Source organism: Squalius cephalus (assembly GCF_949319135.1).
Source record: "Squalius cephalus genome assembly, chromosome: 24".
In the NCBI taxonomy this organism is placed as follows: domain Eukaryota; kingdom Metazoa; phylum Chordata; class Actinopteri; order Cypriniformes; family Leuciscidae; genus Squalius; species Squalius cephalus.
In genome coordinates this window covers 23507600-23534766 of record NC_137145.1, presented here as the reverse complement: position 1 = coordinate 23534766, position 27167 = coordinate 23507600, and the positions used below count along the sequence as shown (strand labels likewise).

The 27167-nt window shown below is 40.3% G+C and overlaps 1 protein-coding gene and 1 long non-coding RNA gene across 6 annotated transcripts in view; one reads left to right on the top strand and one right to left on the bottom strand.

Moving 5' to 3' along the window:
• Positions 1–20053, bottom strand: part of LOC307152878 (up-regulator of cell proliferation-like) — a 37472-nt gene extending 17419 nt beyond the window's left edge. For 2 of the 5 annotated variants that reach the window (XM_079861861.1, XM_079861862.1), the window contains exons 1-3: positions 19994–20053; positions 1119–1282; positions 140–283 (exon numbers count right to left, since the gene is read on the bottom strand). In XM_079861861.1, the coding sequence (XP_079717987.1) occupies positions 140–283; positions 1119–1194 (220 nt within the window). In that variant the 5' untranslated portion in view covers positions 1195–1282; positions 19994–20053. Of the gene's footprint in view, positions 1–139; positions 284–1118; positions 1283–12850; positions 12997–13213; positions 13276–19993 lie in introns of those variants that run through there. The other 3 variants (XM_079861859.1, XM_079861860.1, XM_079861863.1) reach the window with 3 other exon arrangements.
• On the top strand, positions 15407–16360 carry LOC307152900. Its single transcript, XR_013820086.1, has 3 exons — positions 15407–15521; positions 16026–16093; positions 16271–16360. It is a non-coding gene; the product is annotated as an uncharacterized lncRNA (long non-coding RNA).
• Positions 20054–27167: the final 7114 nt, after the last annotated feature.

The following is a 27167-nucleotide window of genomic DNA, read 5'->3' as shown; positions in this document are numbered from 1 at the left end:
TCCGTATACTGTGCTAATATACAACTCATTTAGAGCCTATGATGTGTTAGTCTCAACTAAGACAAGTGATTATAATGGGAAATATACTTACAAGAATTAAACACACACTGTCTGCTAACTGTTCTATATGATGATTTACCTGCTGGCTTGCTGAAGCTTTGAATCCATGTTTGCAGTGTTGAACTGCCTTTAGAAGCCTCTCGTCGTGCTTTCTCTCTCTGTCTCTGTTTTCTTTTTTGTGAAGGCATTGTTTTGTTTTTGTTGTCTTCTGGGGGGGTGCTGTCTACAAAGTGTGCCAACAACAGAACATTTAGTTATTTGTATTAGATCTGATCTAGAGTACAATAATTTGATTAGACAAGCAGCTAATTCTAAGAACGTGGATATGTTGTACAAGTTGTTAGCACTAGTAGAAGACCAAGAGCAAAACATTACCGACATAAAAAAATAAATAAAAAAAAGACTAATTTTGCAGATTCAACCACTGTCTTGCATAGCCTACCTGTTAATGTGACAGCTTTCGTGAACTGTCGAGACTGTGTTTGAGGTATTATCATATTTTATCAACCTTGTCCTAGTTTTTAGTCTAGTTTTAGTTAATGAAAACTAAGCCACATTTTAATCATGCTGCATAATGGTTAAATTGATAATCCTGATTATTTTGTTCAAAATTATAATAAATTATAATAAATATAAATTTATTTTTACATTTCATTAGAATTATTACGGTTTCACCTATAAGCAGAAAAATCAAGAGAATGTCAGCCCATATGAATGGTTTATTTTACCATATAACCACCATCTCATCTAATTTCCTGATTTATTATAGATTCATTATATCAGTGGTTTTCAATTCTGGTCCACCTGGGGATCCACCGCTCTGCACGTTTTATATGTCTCTAATAACTGACACAGTGCAGTTTATGGAGCTGTAATGATGATCTGAATCAGGTGTGTTAAATAAGGGTGACATACAACATGTGCAGAGCGTTGGGTCCCCAGGAGGACCAGGATTGAAATCCACTGATCTATACAAACATTGTAGAACAAAAACAACAACAACAACAACAAATTAAACTAATAGTACTAGTAGATAGAAAGATAGTACTAGTACTTACCCTGAACAGGCAATGCTTCTCTGAGGTCTGCAGGTGGCAGCACTTTTCTATGAAATATACCTTTAAACAAGAACATGTTGTAATCATCCAGGTAGAAGCTGCAACTTGGTGGTGGCTGAGGAGATTCCCCCTTCTGTAAAGCGCTTTGAGTACCCAGAAAAGCACTATATAAATGTAAAGAATTATTATTATTATTATTATTTTGTCTTTTAGAATAAAAGACAAATCTAGACTTTCATTATTACAGACAATTATCAACGTATAAGAACATATGAAGCATGTTGTAATAGCTGCACATAATGTAAGAAGTATTACATTATTATTGTAATAAAATGTTCATATTGTAATAATCTTCTAAAAAAGTAATAAAATCTTGAGCTCAATGTAATGTTTTTTACATTATGAGAAATGTATATAAACTCACCAGAAACATTTCATAGTTTCATAATTGTATTAGTACTCCCTTACAGTACTCCCTTTAACCAGTGTGGATTGGAGAGATCCTTACCAGGTTTTTTTTCCAATATGTCAAGTGTGGTACGAGGAAAAATACTATTCTAGACAAGTGTTATGGTAATATTAAGGACGCTTATGTAGCCAAGGCCAGAATATAATCATAATTCCAACTCCAAAAAAATTCATATCCGCAGGATAATAATGACTGCAGGGCAGGCCTGTGGCCCTGACATCTAATGTCATGAAATCAGTGGAAAAACTTATTATAGAAGAGTTGCGAAGCCAAGTGGAGCCATCCTTAGATCATTATCGGTTTGCATACAAGAGTAACCGCAGTACTAATGATGCTATTTCTACACTAATGCACCATATTTTGAAACATTTGGAAAGTCTGGTTGTCTATGCTAGACTGCTTTTTATTAATTTTAGTTCTGCGTTCAACTAGCCTGGTTCTCTTACGAGAGGTTCTCTCGTATTGCGTAAGAAGCTTACGCTACGGGTAAAGTCATCTTTTCTCGAGATATGAAGCCAAAAAATTATCCTTAATTTAATATCTTGTCAACGCAGTGCGGCAGCAAGCAGACCTAGAGCAAGCGAAGTCGCATGCTCATTGGCTGCTCTGCGGCAACTGCAGCAGCCTATCGCTGAAACCTTAGCGTGACGTCACGCCCAATGAGCGCGCTGGGCGCGCTCACGCGTCACAGCCCATGTGAGGAGGCGTGGCTTAGCTTATAAAAGAAGGTTCAGAGGCTGCTATTCTCTGATTTTTGTCTCTTCAGCGACGCACTACGCATCGCTGGACTCTGAGGAAGCCGCCGTTGAAACAAGCGCCTTGCAAGCCGAGGATTACCTGAGGAAGCCGGTCGTCTTCGCCGCCTTCAGCTATCCCTGCCTGCTTCGCTATCCGGCGATTATATCCTTTTTCATTGCATCATGCCTAACTGCATTTCCTGCAAAGCTCCGCTCAGCGAAAGAGACCGCCATGTGATCTGCGTTCTCTGCCTGGGTCGTGACCACGCAGCCCTCGCTCTCTCCGCGGGCGTCTGTGAATTATGCGAAGAACTGCCGATGGCGACCCTGCGGGCTCGACTCGCCTCGTTCGACGCTCTCGCTGTCTCACCGTCTGCCTCCACCGGGCCGCGCAAGAAGAAGCGCCGCTCTCAGAGGCCACCGGAACCCGCGGCAGCTGCTGAGTGCTCACCGGAGCCCCTCCCTCGAGCCTCGCTATCTCCCTCTCTCCTTCCCGACGCGCAGCGGCCGGCCTTCGCCCGCACTGCCGTCGCCCTAGGGGATGAAGCGGACGACGCCGCTTTATCAGACAGCTGTTCTCTTATGGCTTCGGACAGCGAGGCATGGTCGGGGTCTTGCCGCTCCGCCTCCTCGACACAGGAGTCTAGCAAGTCCCGCGCCAGTGTCGACGCGGAACTCCTCCGCCTCCTCACCAAAGCGGTCGACCAGCTGGGACTGGACTGGTCCCCACCCAAGGCCCCCGCGCCTAACAGGCTCGACGGGTGTTTTCTGCCTAGCCGCCGCCAAGCGCCCGCCTCTAGGTCAGCACCCTTCCTGCCTGAGCTCCACTCTGAGCTCGCTAAGTCGTGGAACGCCCCATTCTCCGCGAGACTCCGCTCACCGGCCTCCGCGACCCTCTCCCAAGTGGACGGGGCCGCCGAGAAGGGATATACACAGATCCCTCCGGTCGAAGAAGCCGTGGCAACGCACCTTTGCCCGCCATCCGCTAGATGGCGCTCAAAGTCTGCCCTGCCGTCAAAAGCCTGCAGGACCACCTCAGCCCTCGTCGGCCGCGCTTTCGCTGCCGCCGGCCAGGCCGCTTCCGCCCTGCACTCCATGGCTGTGCTCCAGATCCTCCAAGCCGATCTCCTCCGTGATCTGGACGAGAGAGGCCCGGATCAGGACACTCTGACTGACCTGCGCAGCGCGACGGACCTCTCGCTTCGCGCCACCAAGTCAGCGGCACAAGCCATCGGAAGGTCCATGGCTTCGCTCACCGTCACCGAAAGGCACCTTTGGTTGACGCTGGCGGATATGAGCGAAAGGGAGCGCGCAGTTTTCCTCAACGCCCCGCTTTCCCCCACCGGCCTGTTCGGCCCAGCGGTCAGCGGGATTGTGGATCGCTTCTCAGAGGTGCACAAAGCCTCACAGGCTATGAACCTCTTTCTGCCCCGCCGCTCGAGCTCCGCTGCAGGCCGCTCTCAGGATCAGCCTCCTGCACGCAGCTCGACACAGCGCTCTGCTCAGCCTCCATCTTCGCGACGCCAGGGCGGCCGCCCTAGACAGCGCTCAGTCAGCCGTCGCAGACCGCCTCCCCCCCGGGGACCCCGGCCTAGGATAGCGCTGAAACCTGAGCCCGCGAAGTCCTCCTAGCAGCCGCAGGGAGGAAAAGATGGCTGAGTCCCGCTGCGGCCGGACCGCCATCAAAGCGCTCAGCCCTGTCAGTCCCCTTAAAAAAGGCTAATGCAGTGGTTCACATCGCAGCCAACGAGCCAGTAACACAACTCGCTCGCCTGCACACAAACGCCGTTTTTACGGCGACCCAGAGATATCTCATAAAGAGTTTGGTTTCGGGTTTTCCGGCTCACGCCGAAGGTGTCATGAGTGTAGAAAATGTGCCCACACCCACGTGCTCACCACTACACACAAACACAGTTTCCCCGGTAACGCTCACAGAGCGCACTCTCATAAAGCGGGCAAGTGCCGCTCGAGTGCTAAGTGTAGAAAATGTGCCCACGAATCTGTGCCCACATCTACACGCTGCACGCTCTGTCACTCAGTTATCCCGGGATGCAGATCTTCTAAAGCTCCCCAGCACTGGCCGTGTTGTGTATGTAAGCCCCGCGCCCGCTCACGAGCGCGCGCACTTACAATCAGACACGTTTATCCCCATGCCGCTCTCGCGCCACGGGCTCCCAGCTTCAAAATGTGCCCCGTCCACAGTGATCGAGCCATTGAATGCTGCACAGCCAGTCCCCGCTGTCTGCGAGCCCCCGTATTCGAGCACCGGCGACGCGCGCAATGCGCGCGTCCCCCTATCTTCTCTGATACAGGTTCCCCATCCCGCACAGCGCGGCGATCTGAACCCAGAGACCATTCGACCCCTAGCGAGATGTGCCAGCGCATGGCAAGCTATCCAGGGCGTGTCAGAATGGGTGCTGAATACCATAAAGCACGGCTATTCGCTTCAATTCGCTCGCCGTCCGCCTCGCTTTCTAGCGCGAACCGAGACGAGTGTGAACACAGAAGTGGCTCATCTGCTTCGGGCAGAAATAGCAAAGCTGTTGCACAAGGGGGCTATAGAACAAGTGCATCCTTCTCTGAGCGAGTCTGGCTTCTACAGCCGTTATTTCCTCGTACCCAAGAAGGACGGGACGCTGAGACCCATTTTAGATCTGAGACACTTGAACAAAGCCCTCATGAGACGGCCGTTCAAAATGATTACAACCAGACAAATCCTCGCGCAAATTCGCCAGGGAGACTGGTTCATCTCTCTCGATCTGAAGAATGCATACTTCCAGATCCAGATAATTCCCCGTCACAGGCCATTCTTGAGATTCGCCTTCGACGGCCGGGTATATCAGTACACCGTCCTGCCGTTCGGTCTATCTTTGGCACCCCGTACATTCACGAAGTGCATGGACGCGGCTCTCGTTCCCCTGAGAACTCAGGGGATACGGGTACTGAACTATCTGGACGACTGGCTAATTCTAGCGCATTCAGAGTCAGAGCTTTTGTCTCACAGGACAGCGCTTCTCGGCCATCTGGAAAATTTGGGTCTCTCGGTCAATTGGGCCAAGAGCTCATTACTGCCCCGCCAGTTTATCTCGTTCCTCGGAATAGAACTGGATTCGGTGGCTATGACGGCCAGACTGTCAGAGCAGCGCGCGCGCCGCATTCGACACCTAGCCGCATCTTTCCAGACGGGCAACCAGACTCCGCTGAGAACATTCCAGCGAGTTTTGGGGCACATGGCCTCAGCGGCTGCAGTGCTTCAGCTGGGCTTACTGCGCATGCGCCCGCTTCAACGCTGGCTAAGAGCGCGAGTGCCTCACCGAGCCTGGACGGCCGGCAGCTTACGAGTCAGAGTGAGTCAGGGCTGTGTCTCAGCCCTTCGACCCTGGCTGGCAGCCGAATGGTATCGCACTGGGGTGACGATGGGAGTTGTCTCACGCCGGAAAGTTATCTCGACAGACGCGTCCAACGGAGGTTGGGGAGCGCTTTTCGAGGGCAGACCGGTCTATGGCCGCTGGTCAGACCAGGAGTGTCGCCTTCATATAAACTGTCTAGAGATGCTGGCGGTCGAGAATGCGCTCAAGCACTTCCTCCCATACCTGCAAGGCCACCATGTACTGGTCCGCACAGACAACATGTCAGTGGTAGCCTATGTGAACCGCCAGGGCGGTCTCAGATCCAAAATGCTCTGCACCCTGGCGGAACGCCTCCTAGTGTGGGCTCAGCACTCACTGCGCTCACTGAGAGCCGCGCACGTGCCGGGTCGCCTGAACGATGGTCCAGACAGACTGTCCAGGGACAATGTTCCCCCGGGAGAGTGGTCCTTGCATCCCCAAACAGTCCAGTTACTGTGGCGCCGTTTCGGCAGAGCGAAAGTCGACCTCTTTGCGTCACAAGACAACGCGCAATGCCCAAAGTTCTTTTCAAAGAACGAGGACGCGCTGGCCCAGAACTGGCCCAGCGGCCCGCTTTACGCTTTTCCCCCGGTCTCCCTGCTGCCGCAGGTTATCGAGAGATTCAGGGAAGCGCGCCACACGGTGCTCCTCATAGCCCCGTATTGGGAGAATCAAACATGGTTCCCGGATCTAATACGGCTGGCGGACACAGCCCCCTGGCCGTTACCGGTGAGGAGAGACCTTCTCTCTCAAGCCCACGGCTCGATTTTGCACCCCCATCCAGAGCGCTGGTCTCTGCATGCGTGGGTCATCAACGGTTACCCGTTGACTTGCCAACAGGGGTTGTGAACACGATCACACAGTCTAGAGCCCCCTCTACGAGGCGGCTCTATGCTTCAAAATGGTCTGTGTTTAGTAAATGGTGCACCGCCAAAGGGCTGGATCCACTAACATGTGGGGTATCGCAGGTGCTGTGCTTCCTCCAAGAGCTGTTGGACGCGGGCAGGTCCCCCTCCACGCTCAAAGTTTATGTTGCGGCCATCTCAGCTTTTGCCGACTCGGCGCTGGGCCGCGCATTAGGGAGGAACGAGTTCATCATCCGCTTCCTCAGGGGAGCGAGGAGATTGAACCCGCCGCGACCCCCGTCGGTTCCTATTTGGGATCTTTCCCTGGTCTTAGAGGCCATGAAAGCGCATCCCTTTGAACCCATGGAAACAGTGGATATGAAATATCTCACGCTAAAAACCGTTTTTCTGATAGCACTGTCGTCAGTTAAACGCGTGGGTGACCTTCACGCGCTGTCAGTTAACGCTGCATGCCTCGAGTTTGGACCTAATGACTCTAAAGTCATCCTCAAACCGAGACACGGTTATGTCCCCAAAAGTCTGGGCACACCGTTCAGAGCGCAGGTCATTTCTCTCTCCGCTTTGCCGTCATCCGGCAGCGAGATCGACGGTAAACTCCTTTGCCCTGTCAGAGCGCTTAGGAATTATACTACACGCTCCGCCGCTGTCAGGCGCTCGGAGCAGCTTTTCGTTTCGTTTGGTGGGCGCACCAAAGGTCTCGCCGCCTCGAAACACAGCCTGTCCAGGTGGATAGTGGACGCGATTGCAGCCGCTTATGCGTCTAAAAATCTGCAGTGCCCGCTGGGTATCAGAGCCCACTCCACCAGAGGCATGGCCTCTTCATGGGCTTGGTCTAGCGGAATTTCCATTCATGACATTTGTACAGCGGCAGGCTGGGCCTCCCCCTCTACATTTGTGAGATTTTACAATCTGGAAGTTCCTGCCCTGCAGGCTAAACTCTTATCTGTCTAAGTCCCGCGTAGCCAGCCCACTCTGTGTGCAGACTACTGCTGTGTGATTTAGCTCTCCTGGTTGAGCTCAATTCTGGGGCTGTTAGTCAGACCGGCCACGCCGCTCTGAGCCCCTTATGTGTGTGCTTATGTACTGCGCTAGCCATTCTTGGCCGCCCGGTTCCCTGTTATAGTGTTCCCCGGGTTTTTCCCTGGGACTCATTCAGTGGATGCGGGGCGCGCACGGCGTTGACAAGGAAAGTTCCCGTAGCGTAAGCTTCTTACGCAATACGAGAGAACCTCTCGTAAGAGAACGTACTCGGTTACCTAACGTAACCTCTGTTCTCTCTAGAGAGGGAACGAGTATTGCGTAACCCGCCGTGCTCGCGCCACGAGCTCACTCGCTTCAGCGACAAAAACCAGAGAATAGCAGCCTCTGAACCTTCTTTTATAAGCTAAGCCACGCCTCCTCACATGGGCTGTGATGCGTGAGCGCGCCCAGCGCGCTCATTGGGCGTGACGTCACGCTAAGGTTTCAGCGATAGGCTGCTGCAGTTGCCGCAGAGCAGCCAATGAGCATGCGACTTCGCTTGCTCTAGGTCTGCTTGCTGCCGCACTGCGTTGACAAGATATTAAATTAAGGATAATTTTTTGGCTTCATATCTCGAGAAAAGATGACTTTACCCGTAGCGTAAGCTTCTTACGCAATACTCGTTCCCTCTCTAGAGAGAACAGAGGTTACGTTAGGTAACCGAGTACGGTTTCCCCATGCTGCCTTGTGTGCAGCGCGATTTTATTCACGCTGCTAGGAAGCCTGGATTCCATGGACTAGATTTTCGCCTCAGCGAGGGGACCAATCACAGAACGGGGAGGGAGCAGCAAGACGATGACGACGTCTATGCGACACACCGAAGCAGTTTGTTTATATCTATGGATCTAACATGGCAGCAGATGCGAAGTTACCTTTCGATGCAGCCTTAGATAGTGTTCTAAGTAGTTTAGAACGCAAGTTTATTTCGTCTTCTTCCTCGTCGAAGTTCTGTCGCTCTACATACGTCATCTGGTATAATTGAAACGATTGGCTGAGCTACGTACAGGCGCATTTGATAGACATTCGTAGCGCCCAATAAACTGCTTCCCTCCTCGTCTCCTCTCTCCTCCGTCCTCCATCCTATGACCCGGAAACCGATCGAGCTCAGCCATCTTGAAGGACATCTCAATTCTCTAATTGCACCGCGAGGAGTCGAGGATCGAGGAGTGAGGAGGCTTCCTGAGGAGTCATGAGCGAGGATACACAGGTGCATCCTATGCGGAAGAGTTTTATCGACTAAAACATGAGGCACGTATCAATTCTCCTCGACTCCTCCCCCTTCACATCGGTCACAATAATTTTGATTTATACTTTAATTTTGCAGTTTATATAAACCACACACCTCACATATTTCAACAGGGTATCTTTCTTTATTATTATTTATTATGAATTTCTTAAATAAACAAATTTCAACAACATGAGGGCAGATCCTCTGAGCGCTGCTGATGACGCGATGAAGTGACGCTCGAGTGATCAAGGATTCCAATGTATACAAAAAGCTTTCATTCGATCCCTCCGTCCTCGCGTCTTTTCCTTGCAGCCTTCCCTCGCATCCTACAGGGGGCGGAGCTGAGACGCGAGGAAAGGAAGCGAGGAGAGGAAACGAGGATGCACAAATAAGAATTGAGAAGCACCCCACGTCTCAATGAGAAAGAAGCACTAAAAGTAAGCACTAAAGCACTAAAATTGAAGGATTTGGTCGAGTTTAAAACAGCACAATTTATGTATAATATAAGCCATAACAGGTTACCAGTGCATATCCAGGGATTGTTTTGTTCCAAAAACGAGATTGTGTTTATAATTTCCGAAAGGAAGAAATGTTTCAAAAAACATATGTGAGAACGAGTGCAAAGCAGCATTGTGTTTCTTTTGTTGGGATTAATGTGTGGAGTAATGCCGAGTTCAGACTGCACGATTTTCAAAGTAGTCGGGTCACTGTTCTTTTCACACTGCATGACTATCCAGGGTTACATTCAGTTGCTGGTGTGTTCACACTGCGCGATGGATCGGCGACAGGAGGTTTCACACTGCATGACTTTCAGGAGGAAGAATCGCAGACAACTTCTGTCTGGTCCGCAAACTACGTTTCGCAACCAAACACACGCGAGAAGTGATAAGGAAATAACGCAAAATCCCGCGTGCGTAAGACCGCAGTTCTCGCGCGAGTTTGAAATTGTTATTAAAAATGATAGCCTGCAAGAAGCTTGCGATCCAAATTGTCTGTGCACTGATTTGCAGCGAAAAGGAGAAAAAGAAAAACATTATGCCTGAGGAAATGGCTGGGAAGACAAGGGGAGCAAGGACTGTGTGTTCTGCAAAGAGAGTTTGGGGTAAATAAATAATTTTGCAATGTGCTGCTGTTGCTGATGGTCAAGCAAATGTTTGTGCTTTGTTTCTGTTTGATATAATTGTAAATATATCTATTAAAATACTGATATTGTGGTCTATAACTCCTCCCCGAACTCCCCGCTGCTCTGTATCTTGCTCTCTCATTGGCTGTCAGTCATCGCCGATGTAGTTTTCAGTCAGAACACTTTCACACAGGAGGATTTTGAATCGCCGACAGGTCCAGATATTTAGCATGCCAAATATCTCACGGGCGTCGGCGACTCGTCGGTGATTCTCTCAGATCGCGTCTTTGCTCATTCACACTGCGTGATTGTCACTCGCGTGAACGAGCACCGATTTGCCTGTGATTTCGGGCATTTGTCGGCGATTTCTCAAAACCTGTCGGCGAGCCAAAATCGGGGCTAAAATCATGCAGTCTGAACTCGGCATAATGCTTTCTGTACACCTAAAGACTTTGAAAAGATTTAGAAAAGACTTTATAAGATTGTCAGCTCACATCTAAAGACTTGGGGTTCACAGTTTTTAGTCTCAGACTAAAGATTTTACAAACATTGAATCTTGTAGTGACACTATTTACAAGACTACAACTAGATTATATTAGCTTTTTATTCCCACCAAATTCCTCCTATCATGCTCAGCAGTGATTTAACAAAAATGGAGGAGAAGCAGCTAAAGTTAGATATTGTAAGAAATTGTAGTCTGCCTCGACCCAGATTCCACTCCTAAATATATTTTAGAATAAGCTCATCCCCAAAATGGCTTAATTATCATAGAGATTAAGGCAGTCAAGTTCTATTGTTTCTTGACCATTTGGGTTGATTACATCCTGAGCAAATGGTAGTCAATTGTAGAATGGGACTGGGTGTGGGACACAGAGAACTTTCTCAGACAATGGGGTGTCTCAACTTCATTAACATACAGACCACAGCTGTTGCAACAAGATCAACTTAATTTACATTAAGAACAGGATAAAAGGTTTAAGATTTGGATGTTCTGGGTTCATTCTGACGCCGGTGAACCCAAGGTGCTTTGTGTACCTTGCCACTGCTATGCTGTAATAAACTTCATTTTTGAGATCTTCGACGTCCACATCATTTTTTCTTACAATATCATAATGTATCACATTATGTTGCATGATCCAAAATATTTCTGAAGGTAGGCCAGTGGTGGTATATCAGATAAGATCTCTCCTTCACACATTTGGGGTGAAGGAGTATATCGCTAAAGGAGCTGCTCAGTGCAGTGATGGTGTTCTGCAGGGGGTGGGAGTCACTGTCCAAATTATGTGATTATCATCATTAAATAATAATTAAAATAATAATAATATTAATAATAAATTATCATTATTATTAAATTATATAAAGGCAACCATACAGTCATGTGAAAAAAATAGGACACCACGAAAGCCTGTCTATTTTTCAACATATGGACATGTAATAACAATTTGAACAATACTGAAGGACCCAGTGATTTAACTAAACTATTTAAAAATAAGGAAGGCCTTTTTAAGACTCTCTGTGAAATGTAATTTTAAAAGAATGCAATTTTTGAGGAGGAATAAATTAGGACAAATAATAAATTTGAGGGTACATAACCCCCATATATTTCCCCCACACTGCTTATGAGTGTGGAAAAGGATTTCAAAAGATATCAAAGGACTTTGACATCAGCCATTCCACAATTTTACCTCACTGAAGTAATTTCAACAACATCACTAGTTATTAGGGGTCCTAATTTTTTCCTACATTAAAATAGGCATTTTTATGCATATTTTTAGTTTGATGAGTAAAAATATGTAATTTATATTGTTTAATTACAATAAATCGCTTTCTTTTTCAGGAATGAAAAAAAAATCAAATTAGACATTGTTATGTGAACATTTCTTAATAAAGAGTTGACTATTTAATGGTATGACCTAACTTTTTCACATGACTGTATATGGGGGTTATGAATCTATATCATTATATGATGAGAACAATAGTTTGAACTAAATATCTTGAAAGGGTATAATTTTAAATGCTGTGTTGAAATTATGAACAAGTGTTTCACAGTGAATATTCGAGGGTACATAATACAAGAAAAGATACATATCTACTATAGAATACAGAGAATGGACAATACTCACAGCAAAGGTAGCGAATTTATTGGTTGTTGATTGTTTTACGTCACTATGACTACGCTAAGACTTGCGATAATATCAAACATGTTTGATATGAAAGACTAGAGAAAGACGGGCATAAATCGGGTCGCCGACTGCAGATTATCACCTCACATTTAACGATCGAGACGACGGGAGCGCGCCGAGACTCCAGTAAGATTCCTAAAAAATGTTGCAGCAGTTCTCTCATCTAAGACAAATTTCCCCCATAGGGGAGAAAATAAAAAAGTACCTTGACCTACCTCGACTTCTACTTCTACTTCTTACATACTGTATACATTTTTAAAAAATTAAGCATAGCATCAGTTCTGGCATGTCACGTTAGTCAACTCGCATCAGCTGACTTTCAGCTGATCCACGTCTACCTATAGGAATACGACACCTTTCATAAGCTCCTCAGTATTATCAGAACTATGACACTATCGCGTTTCTTTAAGGAGCCAACTAAAAGGCGAAATTCGGCAGGCAAACCGCATCATCTCACAAGGAATCGTGCAATCGTAAATTAAGAGAGAGGAATTCGTTCCCCACAAGGATTTCACCTCAGATTAATTCAAGTTTGTGAACTTGAACACGAGATTCGCCGCACTTGTTCTAGGCTTATCTGGTTGCATTGGAAAAATGCTTGTTCTTGATTCTATCTGATTATTGCAACATGCTGTGTTAAAGTAGCACATGCTTGTGGCTAAAGCTAATCTATATTATCGGTAACATACTTGTGCAAAATAAAGTAGGGACGATCACCTCAGAGATCTGTTATTCAACACTAACAACATCGTAGCTTGATGGTCCTGTCACTGTGAAGGAGTGTGGAATCATGGGAGTCGTCATCTTCACCTCCACAGCCGATGGAATTCAGTACGATGGGAGCAGAAATCATTTTCTTGAATGAGGAAGCACAATGTACTTTCATTGCTTAGCTGCGCACGGAATATGACTCCTCTGACCAGACTAGTTTTATCAGATTTTGTTGTCGCTAGTCGGAGCCATTGCTGTATGTTTCCCCTGCCAAACTACACTAGTTTTAGCAATAGTTCTGCGATTATACAACATGCTTGTATCTATCAGGTTCTGTTACTTTTATTACGAAATTCAAACAATAAATACCGTTTTGCTTGTAAATGTGACGCGACATATCCCTAGCGGCACGTGAACCGATCATCTCTAGCTGATAGTAAATAAACACGAACCCTGTTGAAAGATACAGTACAACTTACCGAAATGTATATTCCTCATACATAATATCGACCAATCAATCAAACAAACAAAGGGTTCAATAAAACTGCTGGAGAACAATTATGTCACATAACATTTAGCCTACCTCAGGAAAGCCATTTGATGACCATAATATATAGGCTATAGCATGTTAGTTAGCTAGAAAAAAAGAGCTATAGAGTATTTTGCTAAATATGTGTACTATATTATATATTATATTATATACTATATTATATATTTATTATATGTTTACTTATATCATTAAATAAAGTTATAATAAAAAAACGCATTATATCTCTCTCTGTACCCTTGTGAAAAAGAAGTGTGCTTAATTGTATTGAAAGTGTACTTTTTTGTGTGCTTAAAATAATCAAAGTATACTTTTTGAAAAGTGCACTTGCAGATAATATAATAAAATTAAAATTAAAGACCACTTAAGTGTACTTAAAGGGAATACACTTTAATGACAATATTTATTAACACACTTAAGTGCACTTTTTACAAATGCACTTTGTAATAATATCTAATTAAGTTTAACTTAAAGTAAGTACACTTTCATCACAATATTTAAAAACACACTTAAGTGCATTTAAAAAAATGCACTTTGTAATGTCTAATTAAGCTTAACTTAAAGAAAGTACACTTTCATCACAATATTTATAAACACACTTAAGTACAATTTTTACAAATGCACTTTGTAATAATATCTAATTAAGTCTAATTTAAAGTAAGTACACTTTCATCACAATATTTCTTAACACACTTAAATACACTTTTTAAAAATGCACTTTGTAATAATGTCTAATTAAGTTTTACTTAAAGAAAGTACACTTTTATCATAATATTTATAAACACACTTAAGTGCACTTTTTACGAATGCACTTTGTAATAATATCTAATTAAGTTTAACTTAAAGTAAGTACTCTTTCATCACAATATTTATAAACACACTTAAGTGCATTTTTAAAAATGCACTTTGTAATAATGTCTAATTAAGCTTAACTTAAAGAAAGTACACTTTCATCACAATATTTATAAACACACTTAAGTGCACTTTTTACAAATGCACTTTGTAATAATATCTAATTAAGTTTAATTTAAAGTAAGTACACTTTCATCACAATATTTATTAACACACTTAAGTACACTTTTTAAAAATGCACTTTGTAATACTGTCTAATTAAGCTTAACTTAAAGAAAGAACACTTTCATGACAATATTTATAAACACACTTAAGTGCATGTTTTAAAAAATGCACTTTGCAATGTCTACTAAGTTTTACTTAAACATACATTTTAAATAATTATGATTTATAGTGTTTTAAATGTATTAAAGTTATAAGTTATTAAAGGGAATTTATTTTGATGTATTGACTAATATATAAAATAACAGTTTTAATGGAAAACATGGAAAATAATTGATTTTAATTCCAACTCAAGTGTGTTGTCCAAAATTAATTTGTTAATGTATTTTAAATGTGTTTTGTCTATAATATATACTGTGTGCATTATGCAGTTGAAATGTATTTTTCCAATACATCTGCTTATACAGTATAATCCAGTACAACTTATTGTTGACATTTTTATCACCAGCCCTTGCTCTATGAACTCAACTAGTGCCAGCTTTCTACATAATATTTGAAAATAAAATGTAATATATGAGAGGAGTCTAATAGTAATGTGTTGTAGCTACTTTACATCTGTGAACATAATACTTTCAATATCATTATGTTGTTCTAAGTCAATTAAACACACATTTAAAATTGTATTAATTGCGAGCAAAAGTTAAACAAATGTAAACAAAATGAATTTGCATTTAAATTCAGTTAAAATACATTTAATTTTAATCACACTAGACTACATTGAAAAAAAAGATTGACTTTTAGTTAGGTTAATGAGTAAAGTTTTGTGAACTTACAGTTTAACAACACAATGAGTTAGAACAACTTCAACTTAAACAGAAAAGCTGAAATAACATTTAACCATGCATGATATATGAAAATTTTGTTTAATGCGCATGCGCGAGAAATACTACGTCATTATGACGCTCTACTTCACTAGAGTTTGAAAAATGCGCTATGTTTTGCGATCCGTTTGCGATGCGTGATGATACTGAAGCTAGCCAAACAAGAGAACAAAAGGAGCACCACGTTTGGATGTTTGTTTGCAGATGAGACGTTATGCTGCAAATAATCAGTCAAGTAAGTATATATTGATGCTTTCTTTAGTTAATTATTTTTTTCTCCGTAACATGTCAGTTGCTGAGTGCATTTTAATCGCATATATTATAAACTCAATAGACTCGGGAGGTGAATTAATCATGTTTTCAATAATTTATATATGATTGCATTCTAATAATGTCTTACATTGTAATGTGAGGAAGGCGTGTGTGGTCGTGTTCGAGGAATTTGGTTGCTGATTTTTTTTTTTAAACTAAACCGACTTTTTAAATTATTTTAAACAAGCTACTAAACATTTGCTGAATGCTGATCCAATATTGTAACACTCGAAGACGTTTATATACATTTAATACAAATAATCAATCTTATAACCACCATAAATATTTAATATATTACCCACCTCTATAAAAAAATGCTTGTAATGTGTTCAATTTCATTTTGTATTTAAAGAGTTGTTCAATTACTATTTGTTTTGGAATATGTAATATTTTTGTGTTTATCTGGATTTAAACATTCATTTTGCAGGATCAGTTCATATTTGTTATTGGAGATACAGTGCAAGCGGTGTGGAATCACAGACCTGTATTGATGAGGTGATTTTACAAGATTTATCATGACAGCACATCCTGATCAAGTTAAAACACTACTTTCAAGTCACTAACTAACGTTATCCCTATAGCTTTTAAATGCTTTGAATCTTTTGCATGTGCAAGTAATAAATTCCCACCTGTGCATTTACACCTGCCCTATAATCATCATATATTTTATAGGTAACAAACCAAAGGAAGAAGGCTTGCAGCATTGCTGTGTCAACCGTGGTAAATACAAGAACAGGAACATCCTTCATGAAGATAGCTATGTGGGGCAAGCTTAAAATGTAAGAATACCTTTCTTAATTTGCACTGGTCCTGGGTTTGCATGGGTCATATATCTATATTTGTGTAATTGATAAAGTTATGCTTAATTCCCTGTAAAGTAGCAATAAAAAGGTTCTCTATTTTTAATCACTTTAAGCCCAGTGTCAGTAAAGATGGCGTAGTCAGTGGAATCCTGGTGTTTGTGGGAAATAGAAGGAACCATGCCCAGCTTTCTACTACGATGTGGCCCTGGTGACTGAGGTAATCAATCACATCACACAATTTATCAACAGTTAACAGTCAAAAGTTTACATACACCTTGCAGAATAAACTGCTTCATAAGGGTAGTACTAAATAAAGATAAAACGTATACATTTTTGTGATCCCTATTACTGATAAAATTGTTAACATTTTGCAGATACTGCAAGGTGTATATCAACTTTGAAGCGCAACTGTATATCTATCTCTTTCATTCAATTGAGCCAAATATAATAATGGACTGGATCTGTATTATAAACAAATTTTCTGTTTTTTTGTTTTTTTCCTCAAGGCATTTTTTCTGACTTTCCTGCATCTTTGAAACATTTCCATTCACATATACTCTGGAGAGCATCTGGGACATTGACATAAACAGCACTTTCCAACAACTTAAAAAATTGGATTGAAATTTGAATTTCTTTCTTCTGCTGAACATCCCTTTAAGAGCTAAATAACAAGGTTCGGTAACTTTTAATTAGGTCTCATTTGTTAATATTAGTTTATTTTTTAGCCAACATGATCTAACCAAGACTAATATTATCTTACTTAGACTAATAAATGCTTAAAGTATTATTCATTCTTAGTTCATGACATGTTAACTGAAGTAGGTAACTAATATATTTTTGTAAAGCATTACCCAAAGGTCTCTTTCCAAAACTGTTTGTGTTTATGCATAGTGTTTCTTGGGGTTTTCTTGTGCATCAACAGAAAGGTTTTTATGTACTTCTTTTAGAGATTATTTTGTCAGTAAATTTAGAGGGTTTTACATTTAGTTTTGTTGATTGTAACATTGCATTTAATTCACACTTAAGTGTATTGTTAACTGACATTAAAGTATATTTTAAATCACATTAATTGCATGTCATTATATTGTGTAGTGCACTTTAACTATATTTTGAAGATATTAGAAGCAATTATGAAAGTAGATATAAAGTTGTATTAAAGTACCAATTAAGTTGTTCCAAAAAATCACTCTTAATGGCAACTTATTGCATTTTATTTCAACTTAATATGTGATATATTTTAAATTAATTGCACTTAATGTGCATTCAGTGTGTCGAAAACATTGCATTTAATTCACACTTAAGTGTATTGTTAACTGACATTAAAGTATATTTTAAATCACATTAATTGCGTGTCATTATATTGTGTAGTGCACTTTAAGTATATTTTAAAAACACTAGAAGCAATTATGAAAGTAGATATAAAGTTGTAATAAAGTACCAATTAAGTTGTTCCAAAAAATCGCTCTTAATGGCAACTTATTACATTTTATTTCAACTTAATATGTGATATATTATAAATTAATTGCACTTAATGTGCATTCAGTGTGTCGAAAACATTGCATTTAATTCACACTTAAGTGTATTGTTAACTGATATTAAAGTATATTTTAAATCACATTAATTGCGTGTCATTACATTTTGCAGTGCACTTTAAGTATATTTTAAAAGCACTAGAAGCAATTATGAAAGTATATATAAAGTTGTAATAAAGTACCAATTAAGTTGTTCCAAAAAATCACTCTTAATGGCAACTTATTACATTTTATTTCAACTTAATATATGATATATTTGAAATTAATTACACTTAATGTGCATTAAGTGCGCCGAAAAGATGGCATTTAATTCACACTTAAGTGTATATATTTAAAGTATATTATTTATGTAATAAGTACACTTTATAAAAGTACACTTAAGTGCACTTTTTTTTCACAAGGGTATGTTTACAGCATTAGGTGAGTTGTTTTTTCTTGAGAAAAATTAATGCCTATCTTGTGTAGCCTACCTAATATTTATCAAAATGAGTCAATATTAAATCAAATCACAATAATTGAATTGAAATAATAAAAAAGCGTACGTAGCTTACCAGAAATTGTACCATGTAAACATTGTAACATGTTGTCACTAAACCTAATAAAATTCAGTTTAGTTGCTAAAATGTTTTGACAATCACAACACACTTATTGTTATGCAATAACATTTTTTACATCCCTCCAATCCCCCCTAACATGTGGTAAAATGATGGGAACAGACTTTGCTGTGGGGAGTTGAGACTATATAGCTAACGTTAGCCACAAGTCTCTCCTGCGCTGGCCCAACTCCTCTGTCTCCTTCCATTCACGTTTTCTGACAGTCGGTATCGCATAAAAACTTCAGGATTCTTATTTCTGTTGTTAGAACAGCCGTGTATTACACAACACACCATCGCGCTGTTAAAAAAAAATAAAATACAGCGATAATACCATGGACGCTGCCTCGACAGTTGCCGTGGTTTCTATGTCAACAACATGGCCGCCGTAAACATTGATGACGTAGATCGAATAAGAACTATTGGCTACAGCAACACGCTTGTTACAATGAGTCCTTGCTTGCTCCAGCTTAGGGTGATGCTTCCCACAGTATATTGATCTGTAGTGCTGCTGAACATATGCGACTAACAATGTTGGTAGTGTGTAAAAAAAAAGGCACCCAGAATTTCGCTGTCAGTTTGTGTTGGGGGATATTGGCGTATGGTTTTGTTTCGGGGGGTTATCACTGCTCTCCCTGCTCTTATGCTAGGCTGCATGAATGCGCAGGGAGTTCTTGCCCAGAACAGAACCATACCGCCAATCCAAACTGAATGCTAGTCAATCGTATTTGACGACAGTGGTGCTGACAGAAATTTACTGTAATGGAATACTAATATTTTTTATGTTTTAAAAGCTACTACAATTATGAAAATATGGCACGTTTTTTGGTGAGTTTATAATGTAATACATTTTTCATAATGTTAAAATCGTTATTACATTGTGAGCTCAGGATTTTATTACATTTTGATCAAATTATTACATTATGAATATTTTGTTACAATAATGTATGTAATATGTAATGTAATTATTTGTGTAATAAATGTGATACCACATTATGTGCAGTTATTACATTATGAGTTGCTACAACATAGTATACGTCTCTGTAAAAATATATATTGTTTTGTTAACAAAGACATTCTTAGGGAAAAAGTATTTAAGTATTGATGCACTCTTGATTAACTGATTTATCTCAGTGGTTCTCAACCCTCTTCCTGGAGCCTATTTGTAAATGTAAGCTTAAAATTCTAAAATACAACATACCAAAACAACAACAACAACAACAAAAGATGATAAAAAGCAGTTCATCTTAAATCCATTCTTCATGTTTATTATTTAACCTGGTCTAATTTAAAATTCATCAGTGAAACTTTAAAAATTCTGCCTCATTCAAATCTGTCCTTAATTCTTTCCCCAAATCACACACTGCCATTTCTCCACTGATTGTTTACAGAATATCCAAACACTGAATATCACAAGCAGACATGAATATAAATCAGTAATACACCTGAAAAGAAACAGATACTTACCCTGAATTTGAAATGTTTCTCTCTGATGTTTGAAGAGTATGAGGAGGACCAGCTGGAGCCCCTCTCTTTTATCCATTTGGGCTGTACCAGTATTTTGAAGACTTTCCACTTTCAGTTTCATTTTTCCTTTCAGTTTTATTTTTCCTTTCAGTTTCATTTTTCTTTCAGTCATGCGATTTGCAGTAACTATAAAAATAACTTTAAGCATTGGGTCAGAGGGCTGTATAAAGCTGTTAGGTATGAATTCAAGAGATCTGTCTGGCTAAATGAAAATGAAAACACAATTTAAAAAAAGGAGAAGAAGCAAATCAGAAGACAGTCAAAACATGGTAATAGATACATTTTTGTTAATGTCGCAGCTTATGTCACACTCACAGGATGCAATATATTCTAGATTATTTACAATGTTGTGCTTTTCTGTGACAGCCACAGCTGTAATGTCAGAAACCAAAAGCTTAATTTTTACTGGATACCATTCACACACAATAAAAAGAAAGAAAGAAAGAAAGAAAGAAAGAAAGAAAGTTAGTTTGAGGCTAACCATTTAGCTTACATCCAGAAGCAATACAATCACAATTGACCTGCATGGCCATAATGCGGCCCGTAAATAAATATAAAGCGTTCTGCACTTTTCTACAGAGGAAGTCCTGATATTTCTGTAAGACTTCATAATCTACTGTCAGCCTCACAGCTTACATGTGGTTTCATTTTTATTTGCAAGGTGGCCCATCTCTTTTTAAAGTAGACCTACATTCAGACACTAATTAAAATCATTTATAAGTGATTTGTCTTTTTTTTTTTTTGACATACAATAAATATTGTATTTACCTCCTTTAGAAACAAACACTGCTAATGGGTATTATTAACAATTAAATTGTAAAGCATCTGCATGAAAACAAACCTGGAAAGAGATGTAAGGTTTTGGGGAGAAAAAAGAGATTCTTAGTGCATTGAAAATCGTGAGAGCAGACCACATATTCATAGTATTTGTTGTCTTTTTTCATACTGTTACAGCAGAATAAAAAGGGGAAAAAAAGAAAATAAGCAGAGGGACAGGAATGGAGTGACTGAAAAAAGCTCTTGCCTTTTTCATGTTATACCATGGAACATTAAAATACCAAGCGTTATGTTATTCTCCTGACGTCTGTGTTTTGTGGAGAGTTTTCCATCTGTGTGTGGTAACAGATCTGGGGTGTGTTATGTTCCGTATGTTCCTGGAATATTATACTCATGTTTTAAATAGCACTCTGGGCCTGGGTTTACATGCAGGTGTCCCACACATGGATCTATCTCAACTGCAGTGCATTCAACAACCTGTAGGCATATCGACTATACCTCAGTTGCTATTTAAATCTCCTCCTGTTAGGCTTTAATTCTAAACCTTTTAGAGCACAAAAAAGACAATCGTGTCTAAGGAAAAATCCAGTTACTTTATGCCAGCTTGGTAGAATTAGAGGTTTCAAAATTTGTCATCTAAACATGAGAAGCCTTGTTCCCAAACTGGATGAATTTAAAATCATGCTTGCCCAAACTAAGGCTCATGTCATGGCAATATCTGAATCATGGCTGACCCCTGTTATATCAGATTCCTTTCTTGCGATTGAAAACTATTCATTATATGGCAGAGACAGGACTGATAAAATTGGTGGTGGTGTTGCTCTTTATGTAAATAAAAAATATGTACATTCTATAGTAAAACTTTCAACAGTTTCAGAGTCACTTCAACTAGTTGTTTACTTTACAAATCAATTCTCAGTTACTATTATTGTCCAACTGCATATTTATTGCAGTTCTCTGACTTAATAAAATCTGTTAAAACTAAGGAGCTTGTTATTCTTGGTGACATTAACTTGAATTGGATTGATAATTCATCAAAACTTCTGAAAACAACTGCCATAAAATATGGTCTTCATCAATTAATCAAAGATCCCACCAGATTTGGTAAAACACAAAATTCTATTTTGGACCTTATTTTCACTAATCAACCCTCCAAGTATGGTATATCTGGAGTGATAAACACAGCAGTTTCAGATCATTCACTCATATATGTCATAAGGAAATATTTTAAACAGCCAAAATGTCATAAAAATAATTATATTAAAAATGTACCAAACTCTAAATCATCTTAGTTTAATGCTGAATTTGCTGATACTGATTGGAGTAATGAGATGTCTTTGCCAAATCCTGATCATGTTCTGTCAAATTTCCATAGAAGAGTGGAGACAATACGTCAAAAATGTACTACTACCTGTAAAATACATATTAGGCAAAATACAGTACCTTGGGTAACTCCTGACATTTTGCAGCTTTTAAAAAAGAAGGCCTGAAAGGCTCTGAAAGCCTACAGATTACTAAAAACACCTGAGGCTAAGCTTATTTTCACACAGTTTAGAAATAAGTGTAATTTTGAATTGTACAAAGCAAAACAGTTTTATTTTGAAAATCAAATTAATCGAACGGTTTCCAACCCAAGAACATTATGGCAAACAATTAAATCTATAACTGGTGAAAACAAAATTAAAAATAACAACCGTTTACAAATATCCATAAATGGTACTCTTCTCACTGATCATGATAAAATTGCTAATTCTTTCAATGAGTATTTTATTGCATCTGTACAAGAATTATCCGCTAGATTTACTGTTCCTCTGTTTCTCACATCAGTACCAGCAGAATCTCAGCAATTCTATTTTTCTGAAATCGCACAAAATTATATAATATTTTGTGTTCTTTGAACGCTTCCCATGCTTGTGATGTAAATAATTTAAACATGATTTTTCTTAAAACTCATGCCAGTACTCTTATACCACTTTTTCATCATTTAGTTAACCTTGTAAACCTTCCCGTGAGTACCTTGTGAAGAACTCTGTCTTGTAAAGTCCTGATCTTGTTGCTGTTAGTTATTTGTCTAGGTATGTCAAGTCTTAGTCTAGTGTAGTTAGTCTTTGTTTTTGCCCACCAGCCTTGTTTTGCCCCATCTTGGGTTTTGTTTTCCCTGTTTTGTCTGAATAAAACCGTGTTAATTGCATACTATCTGCGATTGGGTTCATCTCTCCACAAACCATAACAGTATTTAGACAAGTTGTGAACCTTTTTGTTGTTTTTAGACAGTTAAATATAACTTTCAAAAAAAGTCCAGTACAAACGTTACTGCCGCTTTTAGGTGATGAGAAATCTTTCAAAGGCTAGAGCGACTAGACTGTCCCATTTAACAACACTCAGTTAGACCATTGTGAAGTGAGTGGACCTTGTTGAAAAAGGGTGGACCTCAATGCCTACACTCAAATTACATAATTTTACAATAGGTTAAAAATAATGTGATAATTAAGATTTGTTAAATGTGATTCATTGTCAGCCGACAGTTTCGTAAAAACAAAATTTGTTAAATAAAATAAACAATAAACAGAATAAGATCAATGTAACAAGGTTTGTTATTCAGGGAAGGAGAAGATGGGAACTGGCAAACCTTTAAACACTTTATCATAAAATACAAAACGGACGGACGACTGCCACACACATATAAACCAAACATAACGTAAAATAGTCCAGGCCTGGTCCTCTCTCATCCTTCTGTCATGATTCCTGTCTTGTGTGCCCCTTGTCTTGTGTGGACTTATGTTATTTCCTGTTTTGTAGTCCTTTGTTTTTCTTGTTGATTAGTCATTATGAGTTCATTTGTCCCAGCTGTGTCTCGTTTCCCTGATCTGTTCTGTGTATTGAAGCCCTGTGTTTCAGTCTGTTCCTTGTCTGTCGTTGTTGCGTTATGTTGGTTGTTCTGTTCAGTTGTTCTGTTCTTGTTTCTTGTGATCCAGTTTATGACTGTTAGAGTTTGTTTAAATAAAAGCTGCTGCAAGTAGATCCTGCATCCTTCCCTGCTTCAACCTGCAGCGTTACAGAATGACAGACCAGCATAGGATCTAGCAGCAGTAAAACTTAACTCATAATGACTAATCAACAAGAACATCTACAAAGGACTACAAAACATGGCACAGAACAGGAAATAACATAAGTCCACACAAGACAGGAATCATGACACCTTCACTGTCGTTCTCTCCTACTTTTATGCTTCTGAAGCTCCTCCGTGAGAAACTTGAGACCGGTGCCTTGCGCAGGTGATGCTCATTATTTCAGTTTTATTTTTCCTTTCAGTTTCACTTTTTTTTCCTTTCAGTCATGTGATTTGCAGGAACTTGCAGAGTTCAGAGTGACAAGGCAGATTTGGAAGGCTTTCCGATTTCCAGGAATCAGAACACGAGTAACAAACAATGCAGATGTGGAAAGCTAATCTGAGCAAACAGTTCTGCCAAACTATTAAAATAACTTTAAGCATTGGGACAGAGGGATGTATAAAGCTGTTAGGAATGAATTCAAGAGATCTGTCTGGGTAAATGAAAATGAAAACACAAAACACACATTTAAAAAAAGGAGCAGCAAATCAGAAGACAGTCAATACATGGTAACAGATACATTTTTGTTAATGTCGCAGCTTATGTCACACTCAAAGAATGCAATATATTCTAGCTTATTTACAATGTTGTGCTCTTCTGTGACCTCCACCGGCCTTGTCCCATTCTCATGGCCCTCGGCCTTGTCCTGCTTGCCACAAACAATAACGAAGGTAAATAGTCACAGGTGGAATGTGTGTAAGGCTGGGCAAGGACTTGAGACTAGAGTTAAAATATTTTTCAAACCACTGCCTGCTGCTGCTTATGCTTTTAGAGGAAAAAGCTGCCCATTACTGCTGGTCTAGGATCAGTTTTCTCCGTAATAATAGCATATTGGTGATTTGGCAAACAATCCAGGTGCGTATCTGTGTGTGCTCTGGAGAGCGTCAAAGGTTTTTATTTGTGTTTTCGCATCTTGGACCAATGTAGCCAGTCACAGACATATCTGTTGATTTCTTGAACGCAATGGCCAATCAGAAGTGTTTACGTTAGAATCCATTCCCCGCTCAAAGCTGGAGTTTTTGTCCAGGGCTGATTTCTGGACATGCTAGGCAGCTTTATGCTTAAAAGTCACATTGTTAACCTAAAAGTCAAATTTACCAAACAAAGTGAGTTCATATTACTCAACATCACTTAAAGTTCATTGTACTTAATATAAAAAAAACTTAAACTTAAAGGAGAACTCCGGTCAATTTTAACATTGAGCTCATTTTTTTGTAAATTTGGAGTGCTGTCAGTACAGAGAACAACGACAAAAATCGGTGTTGCCTACACCATGTTATCCTCTTTTTAAAATTTGCACCCTGTTGACTTCAATGGGGTTTTCAACCTGCGTTTAGCCTGCTTTAACACACTTGATTTGTCATTACAAGTGCACAGCCATGTGAGTGAGTTTATTTAGAGTGAACACGGTGAATCTGACTGCAGTAGATGTGAAAGAAATGAATAAAAGTGATGTTAATTCAGCCAGCGAAAATACCTGTATTTACTTCCTGTTTTCGGTCGAAGTCCACAGTAGTCGATTGTCGAGTTCACCCGCATAGGTTTAGTATCTATGATCACGCGCGTGAACTCGACAATCGACTACTGTGGACTTCAACCGAAAACAGGAAGTAAATACAGGTATTTTCGCTGGCTGAATTAACATCACTTTTATTCATTTCTTTCACATCTACTGCAGTCAGATTCACCGTGTTCACTCTAAATAAACTCACTCACCTGGCTGGGCACTTGTAATGACAAATCAAGTGTGTTAAAGCAGGCTAAACGCAGGTTGAAAACCTGCCCCATTTAACAGGGTGCAAATTTTAAAAAGAGGATAACACGGTGTAGGCAACACTGATTTTTGTCGTTGTTCTCTGTATTGACAGCACTCCAAATTTACAAAAAAATGAGCTCAATGTTAAAATTGACCGGAGTTCTCCTTTAATAACTGATTATATTGAGCAGAACTCGAACAGGGGTGCGTTTCCCAAAAGCATCGTTGGCCAACTATGTTCGCAAGTTCCATCGTTATCAGCACAGTTCAACGAGTCTATGTTTCCTGAAACCATCGTTCCAACGAACATTCGCAAACAGCATCGCAAAGTTGTGTGTTTGGAGCAACAGCTCTCGACCTGTGGTTAGAAGCAGAGTTTCTAGTTTGCATGACATGTGGACTTAATAAATCCTTATCTTGAGTAAAATAAGCAAACTGAAATTCAGTACAACCTGTGTCTTTAATTTAGAATACATACAAATGTAATTTATGTATTTTAGTTTGTCAAGAGATTTAAACTTTTTGAAAGACAAAACTCAAAACTCAAAAAAAAAAAAAAAAAAAAGTGATTCGAACGATGTAAACCATTTTAGTATACAATCAATACAGCGGGTACAATCTGTCTCTTTGTCAGACCACCAACAGACATGCCAAATAAACAACAACAACTGGAAGAAACTCACCTAAAAAGCCTCCTGTTCATGCACTGATCCATTACATTCCAACAACAATGGTTTAGTTACACTGTAAAGGCTCCATACAATCCAATTCAGCTACAGTAAGTATTTAGTCCATAACACATTTATATATCAATAAACATCCATGTAGTAGTAGCATTTCAAGTTAGCCAACAGAGCTGTCACAACTTTGATGCATTCTGTGGTAAAACTACTCCTCACATGTAAATAATACCAGAGCCCGTCTATGGAGAGCCTGGCCACTCCCTATTAAGTCCTATTGTACCGTATTTTGGTTGTAGTTCCACTGGGGGCGATCGCCATGAGTGCAAAATGAATGGGAGTCTATGGGGCTAGACGGCTAAATGTGTCTCTTTCACCCGATTGCCGTTGAGAAATCTCAGATTTGATTGTAGGTTTTGCAAGTTCAACATGAGTTATAGGTTGAAAGTTGAATGAACGAGTACTTTATGTCCTTTTGATTTCTTACAGGTTGAGTTGTTGTTGCCCATAACATGCTAGCATTCTGCTAATGAACGCTGATTGGTCAGTGAAGGACTGATTACGACCAGAGATACCGCTTGATGGCATCGTGGCATCCGAAGCGGGACCAGAAACAAACAGAAGAAAAACTTGTCTAGCACGTGTGTTTACCTGTGTCAGCTGTGTTGTCGATGCCTCGAGAGAAAAGAAAGTGCAGAGCGCGAAAGCACCAAAGTGACTGAAGGATTGCCGTAAAGCAGTATCTTTGGTCGTACAATGATAAGTGACTCTAAAAAATCTATCACCCAGCA